Source organism: Garra rufa, chromosome 11 (assembly GCF_049309525.1).
Source record: "Garra rufa chromosome 11, GarRuf1.0, whole genome shotgun sequence".
In the NCBI taxonomy this organism is placed as follows: domain Eukaryota; kingdom Metazoa; phylum Chordata; class Actinopteri; order Cypriniformes; family Cyprinidae; genus Garra; species Garra rufa.
The window spans coordinates 20,959,355-20,971,817 of NC_133371.1; the positions used below are offsets into that span (position 1 = coordinate 20,959,355).

The 12,463-nt window shown below is 38.5% G+C and overlaps 2 protein-coding genes across 2 annotated transcripts; one reads left to right on the top strand and one right to left on the bottom strand.

The window, feature by feature from the left end:
* Positions 1-2,673: 2,673 nt before the first annotated feature.
* On the bottom strand, positions 2,674-5,855 carry olfcx3 (olfactory receptor C family, x3). Its single transcript, XM_073850150.1, has 5 exons — positions 5,517-5,855; positions 4,457-5,287; positions 4,079-4,300; positions 3,694-3,817; positions 2,674-3,569 (listed from the first exon to the last, which is right to left on the bottom strand). The coding sequence occupies exons 1-5, from the start codon at positions 5,853-5,855 to the stop codon at positions 2,674-2,676; spliced, it is 2,412 nt and encodes an 803-aa protein (XP_073706251.1).
* A 1,359-nt stretch (positions 5,856-7,214) lies between these two features.
* Positions 7,215-12,147, top strand: LOC141345935 (extracellular calcium-sensing receptor). Its single transcript, XM_073850856.1, has 6 exons — positions 7,215-7,330; positions 7,416-7,704; positions 7,916-8,725; positions 8,905-9,129; positions 10,981-11,083; positions 11,246-12,147. Exons 1-6 carry the CDS (start codon positions 7,224-7,226, stop codon positions 12,145-12,147), a joined length of 2,436 nt encoding a protein of 811 aa, XP_073706957.1. The 5' UTR covers positions 7,215-7,223.
* Positions 12,148-12,463: the final 316 nt, after the last annotated feature.

Sequence of the window (12,463 nt, forward strand, 5' to 3'; positions counted from 1 at the left end):
TATGGCTAATAAGTAGAACATTTTCTGGAGCGAGTATCCTCAAAAAGTAGACCATTGTCCAGTTCTGGTCCCCGGCATAGTTTCAACCAACAGCCATGACAACAGTTCCACAGTTTTATTGTTTCTACAGTTTAAACTGAGCAGCGCATCAAAACAGCTAAGCTGTTCACACCACAAGCACTCAGGATTGTTTATGGTAATAAAAACATTACAGAAAATGAGAATGCAGCTGTCACAACTGCCATGGAGATGAGCTAGGAGAAACTTGAAGGAAACCGGAGTAACAAATAATACTGATATTTATCGAAAACAAAAGAAACATGGAACAAAAACCAGGAGTACAATGAAACTGAATAACATTAACAACATTAATCACTGACAAAGGGAGTGAGGAACTGAGGACTATAAATACACAGGGGAGTGACAGGGGAGTGGCAACCTAACGAGATAACAAGGGGAAGTACAAAAATGGGCAAGACCAAACTATACTGAACAGAAGGGGGAGACAAAGGAACAAACCAAATAAACTAGAAACACAGGGGGAAAAACATTAGCAAAGACAGAACAAAACAGGACACAATACTGACATTACCTTGGCATTAACCCCCCCCCTCCTCACCGAAGGCGCGTCTCACGTCTAATAACATCTATAAGGGAGGGAGGGTGGATGCCAGGGAGACCGCTAGGCTGGGACACCAGGGACATAGGATACAAGGGCGGCCTCCAGGGCGGATCAGGGGGTTAAGGGGTCCAAGGAGGAGCAGACAGTTCAGAATTTTTCAAAAATTTTCTTGGGGACAATTAGCGGACCACAGGCCAGAATAGTCTCTGGAAGGTGCTCATGAGACACGGGCTCTGGAGGGAGCTTTTGAGGAGCTGGCTCTGTACGGCGCTCAGGGCGAGCGGGCTCTAGGTAGCGCTCGGGGCGAGCGGGCTCTGGAGGGCTGGACGACCCCAGCAGAGACTCTGGTGGGCTGGACATCACCAGCGGAGATTCTGGAAGAGCAGGCTCTGGGCGAGCGGTCACTTGAGGGTGCTCTGGAGGAGCTGTCACTGGAGGGCGCTCTGGAGGAGCGGTCACTGGAGGGCGCTCTGGCGGCGCAGTCACTGGAGGGCGCTCCGAGCGGTCACTGGAGGGCGCTTTGGCGGCGCGGTCACTGGAGGACGCTCTGGCGGCACGGACACTGGAGGGTGCTCTGGAGGTGCAGACACTGGAGGGCGGTCTGGAGGCGTGGACACTGGAGGGCGCTCTGGAGTCGCGGACAGTGGAGGCTGGGCGAAACCAGGGGGGTTCAGACTTGGGTGCAGACTCTGTCATGGCAGACATCTTGGCTGCAGACTCTGGCGTGCAGACTCTGGCGTGGCACTCTGACATGGCACTCTGATGTGGTGGCCATCTTGGGAGCAGACTCTGACATGGCGGCCATCTTGTGAGCAGACTCTGATGTTGGCAGCCATAGGTACTGGGCTGAGGACCATCGTGGAGCTATGGAGGACTTGAGGACACGTGGGAGGCAAGGAGGGGGAGTGAGGTCACTGGAGTGATATGTGGAGGGCCCTGGTTGTTGGTGAGATGGGGTGATTGCATGTTTCCAGATGGGAGGAGGATTACCATCCTCCACCATGACTTGGAATGGGGAATCACATAAATCGAGAACAAAATTGACAAAATCTGCTACAGGACGGTAGCAATCATTTGGAGTTATCAATTGAAACAAATAATCATCTTTTAGTCTCATCTGGAAGCATGCATTAATCATTTTATCACTCCATCTCACCAGATGGTAAACACTCAGAAACTCCTCCACATATTCCTCCAGCGAACGCTCACCTTGCTGCAGGTTCATTAGGAGGTCCTCAGCCCAGGTCATCTTGTTTGGTCGGTGATTCTGTCACAACTGCCATGGAGATGAGCCAGGAGAAACTTTAAGGAAACCGGAGTAACAAATGAAACTGATATTTATTGAAAACAAAAGAAACATGGAAATGAATAACATTAACAGCATTAATCACCGACAAGGGGAGTGAGGAATTGAAGACTATAAATACACTGAGACAGGGGAGTGGCAACCTAACGAGATAACTAGGGGAAGTACAAATATGGGCAAGACCAAACCAAACTATATACTGAACAGAAGGGGGAGACAAAGGAACAAACCAAATAAACTAGAAACACAGGGGGGGAAACACTAGGAAAGACAGAACAAAACAGGACACAATACTGACAACAGCAAATGTAGTTGTTTCTACCATACAAATTTGACTATTCAAATAATATATTCTCAGTAATATAGTAATAATATTTTCTCAGTTACATGGTCGTGTGCATTATGTATGTATCTAAATCTTTTTTATTTTATTTTTTATCTGCATTTTGTGCATTTGCTGTGTAGATAAAGGCAAGTCTGGCCTTCAACTGAAAATTAATTAATGAATTACAGTGATTTGGAAACATAAAAATAATAATAATAATAACAATAATAATAATAGCACAACAGTGTACTGTATAAAAGTGAATATAAAATAAACAAAATAACCTAAAAACCATAAAATAAACTTTCTTTAGAGGAAAAAAATGTGGACTATTACTGTATTTTATTTATTTATTTATTTATTTATTTTAGTGTAGTGCATTATTACAAATGTTCAAAACCTTTTTTTTTTTTCTTTTTGTTATTTTTTCATCATATGCTTTTTGTCATTTTTCTCAGGTTTCAAAAGTACAATATAACATTTAGGAGCAAATATACACAGCAATAGACCAAATGCAGAAGCTAGAATGGCAAAGACATGGACAGCAATTGTATACTTTCCACGAGAGCTCACATAAACTGGAATGAAGGTTATCCACACAGCAAAAAATATAAGCATGCTAAATGTGATGAATTTAGCCTCATTAAAGTTGTCCGGTAATTTTCTAGCCAAAAATGCTATTAGGAAACACAAGCAAGCTAGGAATCCAATATATCCAAGCACACACCAAAATCCAACTTCAGATCCTACAGCACATTCAACATTTATAGTTGCACTCATAAACTTTGTGTTATATGATGCAAAAGGAGGCTTAGTTGTTAACCATATGATGCAAATAAATGCTTGCACAAAAGTGCACAAGATTACACTTGATCTTTGTTTGGCAGGGCCAAACCACTTCATGACATTACTGCCAGGGAGGGTGGCTCTGAAAGCCATTAAAACTACTACAGTTTTTGCCAAGATGCATGAAATACAGAGAGTAAAGCTGATTCCAAAGGCTGGATACCGAATTCGACATAACCAGTCGGTGGGCTTCCCTATAAATGTTAGGCCAATCAGAAAACATGCACAGAGAAACAGGAGGAGAAGGAAACTTAACTCCATATTGTTTCCTCGTATGACTGGTGTCTTCCTGTATATTGTAAATACAACAAGCACTGCTAATGCTGCACAGGCTCCGAATGCTGAAAATGCCCATAGAATTATTCCCAAGGGCTCCTGAAAAGACAAAAACTCTAACGTTTTGGGAATGCACTGGTCTTGGGCTTGGTTTGGCCATGTTTCCTTTGAACATGTCAGACAATCATTTGAATCTGTGGGGGGGGGAAAAATTAAAAATGGGGAGCATAAAGTTCATTTATCTATAATTTTGAAATGTACTCATTTTTTTCTTTCATCACAATGTCTTTAATTGAGGAGATGTGAAGAAATTCACACCTGTTTGATTACTGATCTCTCCTTCAGCACATAGTATACAGTCAAAGCAGCAGACTGGCTTGCCTTTTAGCCTGGCTTTCCTGGAGCCTGGCAGACAGCTTTGACTGCACAATGATTTTGGTGCCTAATGACCACAGCAGAACAAACAATAGAAAAAAAAACAAAACACTACATAGTCTGGAGTTGATGAGAGTGCATGTGACTACATATTTTTATTGCTTAAAGAAATAAGCGATCAAAAATGTATAAAATAAAATCAATAGTGCATTGCAATTTAAAGTTAAAAAAACTGGATTTTATTCAGTTCCATCATAATTATTGGGTAGAATTGAAAGAAAAACAGACATAGCAAGCAATACCGGGTGATGAGTGGGATGGCACACACCTTCTCTCCTTTGTGCCACATAATTACTGGCTCATCTATTACTAGGTCCTTGTCGTCTTCGAGGGAGGCATCATAGAATCCCACCCTCACTAGCTGAAGAGAGCCATCAGACCCTCTTTGCCAGTTCATCAGGTCATAGGATGCAATGGGATCACCATTGTCATCAAATCTGACCTCTTCCCCTAGTGTTGTAAAATGTGTTTGTTTCATGTAGTACAGGAGCTTAGGTGAAGGTTGGGAGATAGAACGATGCAAAGCAAGAAAACATTAAAGTGCATTAATTGCAATACACACATTGTTTTAGAACTTGTACAGTGTTTGATAATTTCTTATTAGCACAATATAGGCAGATAATGTAAAATGGTGAGTAACACACACCTGCCATGGCAGAATTTGAGATAGACTCCCACATGTCCCATTCTGAAAGGGACCCTTTCCTGGTTCACATGTGCTCATGTCATGTAGTGCATGTGCTATGAGATACACAGCCTTATAAACATTGTAGGAGACTCTGAGTTGTGACACATCTGAATAAGGAGTGTATACATCGTCCAAACTCTCACTGCCATTGCAAGGTGGCCAGTTCTGTGCCTCTTCCCCATGCACATGAGTATTTAAGGACCCATTTAGTCGGCAACGGAAAGTCTCTTCCCAAAACTCAGAAAGAAAATGGGACTGAGCAACAGAAACACTTATTCTTCTGAGGTAATTGCCAAGATGTGGGATATCAGCTCTTCGTATGGCAAACCCTAATGTTCCCTTTAACAAATCACCAAAATCATCCCAGAGAGCTTTTGATGTGGCCCAGGCCTCACTGGCAATCCACTGAAGATGAGTAACATTTTGCTGTCTGCACTCTTTTAGTATACTATGCAGTTCTGATTCCCCAGAGAAGTTTACTATGACTGTGGCAGAGGAAGCTTTTAAAATGTTTACAAGCTCATGTACTGTATCTTGCATTAGTACAACAGGATAGAAGTGAACATAAGCAGGACAAATATTAAATCTTTCTGACTCTTTCAAGAAAAGATGTATAGCAAAGCGAGCATAATCTGATTCCACTCCAATCACCCCGACCCATGTCCATTGAAAGAAATGAACAAGTTTTACCAAGGCTTTAATCTGAAATAGATCACTTGGCATTGTCCGCATGAATGCTGGAAACTCTCTCTTGTTACTGAGACATGAACAGGATGCAAAGTAGCTCACCTAAAATATGAAAACAGTAAGATTAAAAGTACTGTAACTAATAAGTAAACTCATAAAGTAAAACCAAGTAAAAGCTAATACTGGCAATTTACAATATGTGTTTTTTACTTCTGTTTATTTGTTTCACAATAAGTGCAGAACTCAATAGAAAATCACAGCTTTCATAACCAAGACAAAGGAAATGCAATTGCAAGAGAATCAATTAATATAATGTTAGATGTTGTTTTACCAAGGGTATTTTGAATGAGCCTAGAGTTCTCAGAACAGCCATGGACACTCCTGATGCAGCATCTCCCACGATTACAGGGCTTGGCTGCTTTTGTATATCTTCACAGCTTTGTCTACTGCCTTTCTCTGGTTGTCCATTGACTAGGAGAAGAGACCTCTTCACAGATACAGGTATGTCATCACCGCTGTCCCTGATGTGGTAGCCCAGTGATAGGTTTGGCAAAAGGTCTTGCCGCTGGTTTATTTCTGTCACAGCAAAGAGCATCGTCTGCATCCACCTCAGGGCTCTAGGAGTGAAGCTGCACACACACACACACACACACACTTGTATAAAATGCATTACATTATTGCAATACAAAAATATATATATATGTTTTACGAAACATTTATCAGATGATGAAAGCTTGACACACAATTTATACTTAGTTGGCTCAGGTTTGGTGTTGAAAGAATAAAATGACGATATAGGGCTGGAATGCAAAGGAAAAATTCCTCCCAAAACCACATCTCCCCCCTGGTAAAAGCTGTAGGTATCTTCATCTCCCTGAAAGACACAATTAATTTTCCTTTTATACTGATTTTGCAAACCAATACACAGCAGTGGCCAAAATGTAAAATGCAAAAACAAAACCGCATTAAGCTGTGCCATAACTGACACAGACTAATCAAATTAATCTAATGGGTACAGCATATATAGATAATCTGTGACTGAGGGATGGCCTTAACTTTCTACCTGAAAACAATCAAACCAATAGCATATGCCCCTCCTGCTGTCAATCTTTTATGTACCAAGCCCTTGTGAATGTAATTATTTCTTTGAGCCAATGATAATGCACACTCGATACACATTCAGTCATGAGACAACCTTTAATTATTTCATTAAAATGATTACAATGTTTGTAATATTTAATGCATTTCTGGCTGAAACAAACAATACATACATGCATGGTAACATTAGAACTATGTGTTAGTTAATATCACCATATCTATTCCGGTCCAGATTTCACTGTGGACTGTAAAAACTATGTAAAATGTTTTGTGAGGCTTAGACCTGTTGCACTGGTAGTGTTGTGTACTCATTTTACATTGTACATTTACACGCATTAATTATAGACCATCAGTTATAAAAAATAAACATCAAACTTCACATGGACAAACAAACAATGAATGAATAAATAAATAAATAAATAAATAAATAAATAAATAAATAAATAAATAAATAAATAAATAATAATACCACCTTCAGTTTGTACATAGCCAGAAAATTAATTTATTTTAATTTCTTTCTTTTTTCTGTTGGATGCTTTTTCCACTGTAACTGATTATGGTTAATTTGCTTAATTAATCACCATTTGTTAATCACCATATTCATTTAATTAATCACCATATTAATAAGCATTATCTACTAAGTAAAGCATTAATGATATTGTAATTGATGATATTGTAATGTTGCATCATGGGAAACATTATAGCGCACCTGATTTGATATATAACTCAGGAACGACGTCATGCATAATAATATGCATGACTAACATGATATGCATGACTAACATATAAAACCTAAGGTAAGAGAAGCATATCTTTGCCTTTTGTTCTTGTGGAGGTTAATAGGATAATGATTTATATTTTTGTCTCTGTATTTCATCTTTCCAGTGCAGCTGTAACTTCAAGCTGCAACCCACAGGGTGACTTTAATTTGCCAGTGTTCATGACCAGTGGCGACTTCACAATAGGAGGAATTTTTCCTTTGCATTATAGAGTAGAGCTTCCTCCAACAGACTACATAAAGAGACCTTTAGCAGCGCAGTGTCGAGGGTAAGGACATGTCTTATACATTTTGTATAGCGTCTTTCCTAAACCACACATTGTTTTACAAGAAGTTTTTTTTTTTTTTTTGTAGGTTTGATCCAAGGGCGTTCCGCTGGGCTCTCAGCATGACACTTGCTGTGGAGGAAATAAACAACAGAAAAGATCTATTACCAAACCATACTCTGGCTTATAGTATCTTTGACTCTTGTGCTACTCCCGTAACAGCTCAGAAAGCAGTCCTGGCAGTGTTAAATGGACAGGATGTTGTTCAGAGTTTTATATGTTCTGGAGCTAGCCCTTTATTAGGATTTATAGGGGAATCTGGATCTTCACAATCCATCGTTGTCTCCAGAACTCTGGAGCCTTTCAGAATACCCATGGTAAACATATGTACATATTCTTACACATTATTCCTTCCTAACTTTATCAGGTGACATTGGGATTTCCAGGAATTTAATGTCTTATTATGAAAAAATGTTAACTACTCTTGAGGCAATTTTGCACTGATGTCTATACAAACTGTTATATATGTTCCTTTCTTTCTTTCTTTCTTTCTTTCTTTCATTTATTATATTATATTTTTGTTTATAGATAAGTTATTTCTCAACCTGCGCCTGCTTAAGTGATCGAAAGCAGTTCCCAACATTTTTTAGAGTGGTTCCCAGTGATGATTATCAGGTCAAAGCTATTGCACAACTCTTAAAGAGGTTTGACTGGACATGGATTGGTGTGGTGACTGAAGACCATGACTATGGCAGGTTTGCTTTACAAGGCTTAAAGCGAGAAATTGATACTACTAACATTTGTTTGGCCTATCATGAAATGATCCCTAAAGACTATACCCAGGAACAGGTCTTAAGGATTCTTAAAGTAATGAAGGAATCAACAGCTAAGGTGGTGGTTGTTTTTTCAGGGGAGGGGGAATTTTATCCATTCTTAAGAGAGTTTGTGACTCAAAATATCACAGGAATTCAATGGATTGCAAGTGAGGCTTGGGTTACAGCTTCGATATTAGCAGAAACATATCCATTCTTAGATGGCACAATTGGGTTTGCAATACGTCAAGGACACATTCCAGGTCTTCAGGATTACCTCAAAACAGTGACCCCAGAAAGGTACCCTTCTAACCCTCAAATTCAGGAGTTGTGGGAAGCTCTTTATGGTTGCTCTCCCTCCACATCCAACTTGAACAGTCATTTGCCCTCCTGCACAGGAAAAGAAACTCTCAGACAAGAACACTCTGCCTACATGAACACATCCAGTCCTCGTGTGACCTACAATGTATATAAAGCAGTGTATGCCTTTGCTCATTCTCTACATAATCTCATTCACTGTATACCTGGAAATGGACCATTTGAGAATTTCTCATGTGCAAACCTCAACAATGTGTTTCCATGGCAGGTAAAAGTACCTACAGGTTTAATGAGAACTGGTTTTGACACAGAATAGTAATTATATTGCGCATAAATATAGCATATTTTTCTACCTAAAATTAGTTTTTGATCAGAAATATCTGCCCCTCTCTCCTTCTTCTTCTTTTTTTTTTTTCTTTTTTCTTGTTGCGTATTTCTACTCCAAAGCTTCAGCATTATTTACAGGAAATCTCTTTCTCTGTTTCTGGAGAAGAAGTCGATTTTGATGTTAAGGGAGATTCAATCCCATCATATGATTTGATAAACTGGCAAAGACATGGAAGTGGAGATATTCAGTTTGTTAAAGTGGGCCTCTATGATGGTGCTCAGCAAACTGGGAGAGAACTGGTTATTGACGAGCATTCCATTATGTGGTCTAACCAACAGAACAAGGCAAGGTGTTGACTGTGCACTGCACTGCCATCTATTGTTCGATTAAAATCACTGCCATTATGTGATCTGTGAGCCTTTATTAGTATAATAACCAGAGGTGGAAAGAGTAATAAAATATGCTACTCAAGTAAAAGTACTGTTCTTTCAATGAAATTTTACTTAATTACAAGTAAATGTACTGGTCAAAAAATCTACTCAAGTAAAAGTAAAAAGTAACTCATACTCAGTAAAATTTACTGAGTATTTTTTTTTTAACAGCAGTGCTGGGTGGGGGGTTCTAGGGTTATTCAAAAAAGACAAGGGGATATAAATCTCAACCTGGTTGTTTTTAATTGAGGAAACAACTTTACAAATAAAGTGCAATAAAAACAAATAAATAAGATACAATTAAAAATTAAATAACCATATAAAACATTTAGGGAAATTTTAGTCCAAGTGATCCCATAAAACTTAAAACATCACAACCACTGAATGTTGCATAAACTGGATTCAGTAGGGCAGGGGTTCCCAACCTTTTTTACTCCGGGGCCCCCCTCCTTCTCCGGTCAATTTTGCAAGGCTCCCCTATGCCTGACATGTCCTCTTAATTATTATTATCTTATTTATTTACTTATTTACTTCCAAAGTAAAGAGAAAAGTATTTATTTTAAAATCTTTTTATTAACCAAAACATTTGTTTTGCCTTATTATTCTTCTACTGCATGTTATAAAAAAACTCAAAATTCAAACAAACTTTAAATTAAAACTTTAAATATACCTTATAACCTTTAAAGAAAACCTCTGCTAAATTCTAACTTTTTAAAACTATATATACAGATTTTAAGCTCCTGAATTCCTTACTAAAGACATTCTTTACAACTTCAGAGTACTTTTTCTTAAATAAGTGAACCTGCCTTACCAAACAGGACAACAGGGAGATGCCAAAAGACCACTAAACCTATCCCTTTGAACTTGACTGACTGAATATCTGTTTGTATTCATTAAAAAATTAACATACGAATTCAAACTACAGCAAATACATTCTAAATCTGTTGAAACGCATCGATGTGAAGGTTCGACAAACACAGGATCAGTGAACTGTCAGTGTGCGCCTGATAAACACCGATCCTCATTCCTCTTCTATGGGTGAGCATCCATTATAAAACACTCACGGGACAATAATTTGAACAACTAGGCAAATGTTTTGAAATTCCACGCAAAAATACGATAGGGATCCGAGTCCTGAGAGCGCGCATAGTTTGTGAATCAGTAGCGGACTTATGCGTGCCTTATGTCCGACTTTGATATACACTAGTGTTATACATTAGGCACGTGCAAGTTTGTTATTAACTTTACATTAGAGTGACGGTTTGCTTCATGCATGCAGCCGAGAGATGTAACTCTGCAAAACTGTGCCTTGTCCGTCTCCATCTTTCTTGAGTTGGCGCGCTGCGTTTGTTCTGCTGCTCATCAAGCAATCAGTTTCCGGTGCGCGATCTCCTCCTTCCCTCCACGCACATTTTTTTTTTAAATTAATTTATTTTATTATTTAATTTTTTTTATTTTTACTCAGTAACGGATACTATTTAAAATGTAGTTAAGCACAATACTTAAATCAAAATGTACTTAAGTAAAAGTAAAATTACAAAATTTAAAAGTTACTTTAAAAAGTAGAAGTACACAAAAAACCTACACAATTACAGTAACGGGAGTAAATGTAATTCGTTACTTTCTACCTCTGATGATAACATTGTGTATGTTTTAAAAGGGTGACTTGTTTATGTTTGAATACTCCTAATTCTGTTGTTTGGTCTCACAAATAGTTATAAGAATTACACAATATTTTTTTTTTTTTTTTTTTTTTTTTTTTAGGTACCTGTGTCTATATGCAGTAACAGCTGCACTCCAGGATTCAGGAAGGCTGTCCGTCGTGGGCAACCTCTGTGCTGCTTTGATTGTGTTCCATGTGATATTGGCAAGATCAGTAATCAGACAGGTAATAGAACCCTACTGTATGTTTTCCTGTTGACAAGAAAATATACAGACTCCTTAATGCTCTTATTACATGTGTCTTGTGATCTTCCTAATTTGCCTTAATTTATCAGATTTTATTATTTCTCTTTTCCCTTTTTTATAGATTCAATAGATTGTCTGTTATGCCCTGAAGATTATTGGTCCAATGTGAATGGAACAATATGTGTCCCAAAGGTAATTGAGTTTCTCTCCCATGATGCAATGGGAATCACGCTGACTGTGATAGCTGTAGTGGGAGCCTTTTTGACTGTCACAGTGCTGATGATATTTCTTTACAACAAAGGAACCCCGATAGTCCGTGTGAATAACTCAGAACTTAGTTTTTTCATCTTGTTATCACTGACTCTTTGTTTTCTGTGTGCTTTGGTATTTATTGGGGAACCTACATCATGGTCTTGCATGCTACGACACACTGCCTTCAGCATCACTTTCTCCCTCTGCATCTCCTGCATCCTGGGAAAGACTTTAGTGGTGTTGGCAGCTTTTACAGCTACCCGACCAGGAAACAATATAATGAAGTGGTTGGGCCCCATGCAGCAGAGAATAATCATCTTCTGCTGCACTCTGGTCCAGGTGGTCATATGTACTGCTTGGCTTACAATATCCCCTCCTTTCCCATATAGAAACACTGAATATCAACAATCCAAGATCATTCTGGATTGCAGTGTGGGCTCTGATCTGGCCTTCTGGTGTGTGTTGGGATATATAGGCCTTTTGGCCTGTGTCTGCTTTTTTCTGGCTTTTCTGGCCCGGAAGTTGCCAGGCAATTTTAATGAGGCCAAATACATCACCTTCAGCATGCTTATATTTTGTGCAGTGTGGCTGGCATTTGTACCAGCATATGTCAGTTCACCTGGTAAATTTACAACTGCTGTGGAGATTTTTGCTATTTTAGCTTCTAGTTTTGGCCTGCTTTTCTGCTTGTTCACCCCCAAATGTTACATTATTTTGTTAAAGCCTGAGAAGAACACAAAGCAACATTTAATGGGAAAAGTTGCAAAATAAGATATTTTTATGTAATTGCATAGACTAAATGTTTGAGACTAAATGAATGTGAAAAACAACTGTACAACCAGTTTTAAGAAGATATACACAAGCCAATAACCAAATTATATCTGTAATATTATACATTCTTTAAGATTATTATTAAGAACAATTTATATTTATTAAGATTCTATAACTGTGTTAATTATTTTGTCATGTAGTGCAGTGAGATATACAGTGTTGGGGAGTAACTAGATACATGTTACAGAATTACATAATTTAATTAATTAATTATAAATGTAACTGTAATCTGTTAGTTACTGAGAGAAAAAAGTGC

Bases quoted from the DNA above. Each gene is read 5' to 3' on its own strand.
- LOC141345935 (XM_073850856.1), top strand. From the start codon at position 7,224: ATGACCAGTGGCGACTTCACAATAGGAGGAATTTTTCCTTTGCATTAT. The intron at 7,705-7,915 runs GTAAACATATGT...TTTTGTTTATAG, and splicing joins AGCCTTTCAGAATACCCATG to ATAAGTTATTTCTCAACCTG. The intron at 11,084-11,245 runs GCAAGATCAGTA...CCTTTTTTATAG, and splicing joins TTGTGTTCCATGTGATATTG to ATTCAATAGATTGTCTGTTA.
- olfcx3 (XM_073850150.1), bottom strand. From the start codon at position 5,855: ATGCATTTTATACAAGTGTGTGTGTGTGTGTGTGTGTGCAGCTTCACT. The intron at 5,288-5,516 runs GTAAAACAACAT...TTCATATTTTAG, and splicing joins GCTCATTCAAAATACCCTTG to GTGAGCTACTTTGCATCCTG. The intron at 3,570-3,693 runs GTGTGAATTTCT...CCCCCCCCACAG, and splicing joins AGAGATCAGTAATCAAACAG to ATTCAAATGATTGTCTGACA.